Consider the following 6,474-nt stretch of genomic DNA (forward strand, 5'->3'; position numbering starts at 1 on the left):
TTACTGTTTATTCTTCATGCTGGCTAGAACTTTTCATATCCCTTATTATCAGAATGTGTAAAAGTCAAAACATGATCAAATTTATGGGGTTTTTTCCCTCTGGATACGCTTTTATGCTCGCCGGGGAAATATTTCATACGGCGTCCGCCATTGTTCCGATAGTTTAGAGCCAGCGTTACTAAGTTACCATGCGTCATTAGGAAGGAAGTGACGATACGGCTGTTGAAGAGTATTGGAATCCAACTCCCATTACAGTGTGACCTTGAAGAATATTAATCTTCAAAAATCGAAATAATCCTTTTAATGGCAAGTATTCACAATTGGTGATTCATTTATACGCATTATTCTCGTCACAATTCCTGCGAAAATGTTAGTGAAAATTTAACGCTTCCTTTTCCAAACTGGAAAACATCTATACACTGACATATTATTTCCCGAGACACATTTAGTGACGTATACATATATTCAGGTCTGACATCCGAACCTAATCATCGGCCTAGTTTAATATTATTTTAATGGAAAATGTTTTTGCGTCATTTTTTTAGATTTCCATTACTGCGATGAACTCATAAGGAATCGGGTTGTTTTTTTTGTTTTTTTTTTTTTGGGGGGGGGGGGGGGGTTTAAAGTTTTGTTTTGATTTTGTTATGTTTTGCTTTTTGGGGTTTTTGGGGGTTTTTTTTCTTTTGCTGTTGTTTTTTTTTTTTTGGGGGGGGATGAGGGGGGGGGTTGTTGTTTTCTTTTGGTTATTTTTGGTTGTGTGTTGCTTTTGTTGTTATTGTTGGGTTTTTTTGTTGTTGTTGTTCTTTTATTGTTTTTTTTTTTAATTTCTTTTTCTTTTTTTTTTTTGTTGGTTTATTGGTTGGTTGGTTGGTTCGGTTTTCGTCTTTGTATTTTTTTTGTTTTTTTTTTTTTGTGTGCTTTTTGTTTGTTTTGTTTTTGTTTTTTGTTTTTTGTTTTTTGTCAGTTTTTGTTTTGGTTGTTTGTTTTTTTATATTTTGTTTGGGGTTTTTTCTGTGAAGAATTAGCCATTCACACGATACAACCCAGCCAACTCATCATGGATTTACTCTAGCATTATTTATCTCGTTATCAGTAACGAATTGTTTCAATTGACTTGGATGCCAAATATAGTGTTCCCAATTGGTGTTTTTACATCGGGATAATGCTGATGCTTAAAATTCAATTTTAAGAATCTATAATAAGTTAAATCCCTGATGATGTTATATTCAAAAGTTATTTTTCGCTGTTATTCAAATTATGAAAGCTATCATATATCGCCTTAAGGGTTTATGTTGGTTGGTTTGAACCTGATGTTGAAATAATGAATTTAAAGTCTAAAATATAAACTTTGAGTAACATTCAGGAAAATGAAATTTGAATAAAATTGCAAAAAATAGCTTTGAGTTTGTAAATTATCTGCTCATTTAAACTTTGAAAGCAATCTTCTTCAGCTGGCTATTCTGACACATTACCAAATTGATACAATTGGTACTATCATTTTATGGAACAAGTAGTTTCGTCCAATAGACAAAACATTTCATTAAACTTATTTTAAATCACTTATCTGTTGAATTTTCTTTTAAAAATCCAATCATATTCCCAGTCCAAAACCCAGACCTCCAGAGACGATCGTTTTCAAGTGTGCTGCCGAGGCCTCCGACTCACTGGGTGAGGATCCGATCCAGCCTACCAGTGTGGTCGAATCTGTTGTGTTGGGACTCCAAACTGACTGCAAGTAAGTTGTCCTTTTGTCGCCATACTTTTTAAAACGTTATCTTTTATGTAACGCAATATCCACTAAGTATGTTCAACGCGCTTTCTGCTTTATGAGGGCTGCCAAACCAAACTTAGAGGCAACCCTGTTAACAGTCAGGTACCCATATTAAACATGAGTACGGTGCGAGAATGTGAGTAAAGATTATTTTCCAAGGACTCAACTGTGTGCTACTGGTACCCAGCGAATCTTCTAAAACTCGTCACTCCTACCTCTTCATGGCGATCGCTTCCGTGTATGGTCGGATGGCTTATGTTGCGCATGTCCATGATTGCTTAATGCAAAATGTGCAATACAAGAAAATGGTATTCAAACATTAAAAGACACTCCAAGCCTAAAGATGTTTTTTATGGATAAGATAAATAGGAACAGTTATAATATAGAGTATCTGAAAGGATTCACCATGCTCAACATTCTTCACAATGCCTCAGCCATTATCCAAACAGGTCAAATCAAACCAAATCTTCACGTTTCCTAAAAGGCGTCTTTTTAACTATTTCTCTTGATAGTATTTTATACAATGCAAATTGCTTTTAATATGTAATACGATTTAAATGGGTAACATCATAACATAGGCACTAATATAATAATATTGTCAACATATACAAATCATATATTCTTATCGGCAAGTTGTTCCACAAATGAGACTCAGCAGGTGGTAAAAAGAGACATAATATTGATACTCTTTGAAAGAGTACAACTACTATGTTCATGACGGTGTAAATTGTTAATTAGTTTATTGCTACGTCATCCCGTTTTCAGGACATACAATGCACGATTCTCCTGCTATGATCGAGAACTTCGAAACATCACAAATTTCTTGGACTTCTGGCTGTCTCTGACATTTGACCTGGATAATGCCATAATGTCCCAAAAGGCTTACTGCGGTAAAATCAAAGGTAAAATCATAAAACTAAAACTACTTGTCCTGTTACTCTGCACAACCTATATACCTACCCATTCGCCTCGTCAAGTGACAAGAGGGATTCAAGAATTCTTTTGCATCCTTATTGAACAATTCTTATATATATATATATATATATATATATATATATATATATATATATATATATATATATATATATATGTCGCTGTCCATAGCATGGTAATCATTCACACGCCTGTCGAGTGGGATAATGTAAGTAAAGTGCCTTACCCAAGGACACAATACCGGGGTATGAGTCTTGTCAACTTTTATGATGTTTGATCACGTCAAACATTTTTGTATTGTTGCAAGACGCGGTACCATAATATTGTTGAACTACTGACGCGGCAATGAATGCTGTCTGTAACTGAGTGGATGAAACTGAATGTGTTTTTATTGAGCGCTTTGACCTTTAAACGTAATATTGTTCTGGACTAAGCTGTGAATAAGTCGCTGTAACAATAAGAATGTATGTTTTTAAAATGAATTAAATAAGAGATTTATAGTAATGAACAAGCGATTTTTCTTAGATACTATTCTACGGAAAAACTAGAATATCCCGGGCGTCAGCCGTAGTGCAGCACCCCGAAGTGAGTTAGTGGGAGTGGACTTGCCCAAGGTCACTCAGCGCCCAGGGAAATCGAATTTGGCACCATCTGTATACAAAGCAAAGACAATACCACTGCGACACGTTGTTACTTGTACATGCGTTTATTTTCAAGTCTTATAATATATATAATAATATATATTATGTCGTTTATCTTCTTTGTCCTGAAGATTTTATAATTCCCAAGCTGAATGCCGAATGTTTCAATAAATCCCATCCCGCTTTGACTGCTTGTGAATTGGGCTTTCGTCAAGAAGTGGAGGCCATCAGAATGGAGTGGGTTCAAAACCCTGACTTTGACGGAGTACAGTTACAAACACTCGCATGCAGGTAATGTTATTATTTATTGGAGTTGAAACTTCATGTTTGATGATTTGCGTCTTCCTGTTCTACTAGAGCCATTAAGCCCATTGAGCCGGATTCCATCTCGGCTTCAATAATGCTAAACGGACGAAAGAAATATATCACTTTCCACCTGATCTAAGAGACACAGCTACCCAATCACTAGTGGGCGGACAGGGGAGTGAGAAAAAAATCTCCGATTTCACCCGGATCGATCTTGGTCCGTTTGCGTGAGTAGCGAGTGCTTTACGGGATCCCTTCTCATTATATGTGACCCTTCTCAATTTTGTGACTCAGTGGATCAGCATGGCGGTGTTTTGTCTTGTCACAAAAGTCAACCAATGTTAATTGTTGTCAGTGACTGCATGGGCTACAATGATCGTGAAAAGAAATCTGGTCCCGACGGATTGTCCTTATGTAAGGCAATTTACAAACATTATCCCACTCAACATAGGTGTGAATGAGTACCTGGCTATAGGCAGTGAACGAGATTGTAATTGTTAGTACAAAAAGAATGTCTAACATGCGACTGGTACTGTATGAAATGGAAATATGGTTTTATAATAGTATGGCCTTATGGGAGAGGAATACATGGACAGATACGTGGTATATAAATGTTCATATTAAAAACCAAAAATATGCTGCCGCATTATACCAAAACGCTTTTCCTTCATTTGGCCGCAAGGTAGTCCTGACACATAGAGCCGAAGTTTATACCGATTCCTACAGAGTTAAATTGACACTAGTAATTTCTTGCTACCTTTTGGATAGTACGCTTGTCTATCGCAAAGTACTCTCCGTCAGATCTAACCCAATCATTACCGGGTAAACAGGGCGGAAACAGGTGTCAAAAGAAAAAAGAAAAAACATCAATCAATCCCGGCACTTTTGCGTGCGAAGCGAGTGCTCTACCAGCTGAGCAATCGGAACCCCCCTCCACTTGACCACAAAGTGATTACTTTAAATGTTGATCGATTCAAATGACCCTCGACATGTCAAAAAGTATCAAATCCGCATGATCCTTGTTTTGTTTTATTTATTAGTCTTAACAAAATCCACTCATTTCACATTCGTGTTTTGTCCCCCTTGTTGACAAAGAGAGAACCTAAAAAGCCAACATTTGTATTCTTTATGTCTACTTTTCCGTGCTTTGTTTTTGTTGTTGTTGTCTTTCTTTTCTGTTTTTTTAAAGCTTGTATTTTGATTACGAATTAAGAGATCGACCTATCTATTGGAGAAAGGGGGGGGGGGGGGGGGGGGGTTCCTCTGTCTTTCTACTAGGTCCTAGTTTATCAGTGTACTTTGGATATGTGCGAGAATACGTGTTTGCGTACAGTGTGTGTTTGTGTGATCTTTTAATTTTAGAGATAAAATAAAATAATAGTATGCCTCACATTATGTCTTACAGAACCTCTGTTACACGAGCTATTTGTCTTGGAGACGCCATAAAACATTGTGGAGATGAGGTCGCCGTGGAAATGAGGAAAAGCGAAATGGGCATTCTCCCGGACGTCTGCGAAAGGCTTCTGACTGCTTCAAAAAATGGCCAATCAACGACCGAAACCGAGGGTCCATCTGAAACAGGAAATCCGGGTTATGGCACTCATTCCGGTACTCATCATGGAATGTCCGAGAGACCAGTGAATGATATGGGATCTCAAAACCTACCCAAACGCCCTACTGTTGATAATAACATGGCTGGCGGAAGTCATATGCATGATGATGATAATAAAAGCAACGATGGCGATGATGATAATGATGACGGGGAAAATGGTGTGGGCGTAGACAATGCTAATCATAACGTCATTGTAGCTCTTCTTTCATCTTTCTTTCTTGCATATAAGTTTTTATAAGAACTATCTATGATAGTTTGGAATTCCTTTATTTGACTGTTATTATGAATCACAAGATCTCTACCGATTAGGTTAACACAATCAAGTGTTCGAATATGAGGAGAGCAGTTTAGACAATACTAATATACTGTGGAAGGTAAGGGTTGCTTGCTTGCATCAATAAGGTTGATACCTCTTTAACCAAAACAAAATTTATGAAAAATTCTAGTCGGATTTTTTTGTTCATCTAAAATGAGTCAGATTATTTAATTGATTCTTACGATCAACCGTAAAACACTGATCTATATAGCCCGTCAAAATAGAGACAATATGCTTTTGTTGCTAAGTAAGAATGAAAATATCATCATGCTCACATTTTGACATCCTAACCAGCAACCTTGGGTGGGAAGGGGGTGGGGGTTGTAACCAAAAATATAAGTGGATAAATTTAACAGTCTGACAACTTTTAAACACGTCTAAAATCTCGCGACAAGGATTTTCAGTAAGATTCTTGTACTTTTACGTTTTGGAAATCTAGCAAGCTTTCAATCACGACCTAGGAAGTGCATGATCGGAACAAATTAATTTTGGATTCCAAAACACGAGTAAAGAAGGCTTTTATTCAAGCTACTCCTAAATTGTTTTGATTTCATTATTTTTCTTTACAGACATTATTTAAAATATTTTATCTGGACTATTTTCCATGTTAAATTTTTTTTTTTTTTGTTTTTTTTTTTTTTGGTTTGCTTTTTATTTATTTATTGATTTATTTATCTATTATATTATTTATTTTGCATTTTTAATGAATGTTTATGAATTTTATGACACATAAATGAGTTAATTAATTTTTTAATTAAATATTCAATCTCTTTACATATAATTTTTTATTTGAGCTTTTATATAGCGCAATATCCACTAAACGTGCTCAAAGCGCTTTATGTAATCATGGAGACACACATGTCATGGTAAATATTTTGAAAATTATAGACAA

At 35.9% G+C, this 6,474-nt stretch overlaps 2 protein-coding genes across 2 annotated transcripts in view; both read left to right on the plus strand.

The window, feature by feature from the left end:
* Positions 1–3,519, plus strand: part of LOC144971841 (uncharacterized) — a 17,268-nt gene extending 13,749 nt beyond the window's left edge. The window contains exons 6-8 of the mRNA XM_078912917.1: positions 1,607–1,738; positions 2,540–2,676; positions 3,497–3,519. Coding sequence (XP_078769043.1) covers positions 1,607–1,738; positions 2,540–2,676; positions 3,497–3,519 — 292 coding nt within the window. The remainder of the gene's footprint in view (positions 1–1,606; positions 1,739–2,539; positions 2,677–3,496) is intronic.
* LOC144971842 (uncharacterized) lies at positions 3,267–5,504 on the plus strand. The gene is made up of 2 exons (XM_078912918.1): positions 3,267–3,639; positions 5,060–5,504. Exons 1-2 carry the CDS (start codon positions 3,581–3,583, stop codon positions 5,502–5,504), a joined length of 504 nt encoding a protein of 167 aa, XP_078769044.1. The 5' UTR covers positions 3,267–3,580.
* The last annotated feature ends 970 nt before the right edge of the window (positions 5,505–6,474 follow it).

Source organism: Berghia stephanieae, chromosome 4 (genome assembly GCF_034508935.2).
Source record: "Berghia stephanieae isolate SIO BIC M18660-M18661 chromosome 4, UCSD_Bste_1.3, whole genome shotgun sequence".
Taxonomy (NCBI): Eukaryota; Metazoa; Mollusca; class Gastropoda; order Nudibranchia; family Aeolidiidae; genus Berghia; species Berghia stephanieae.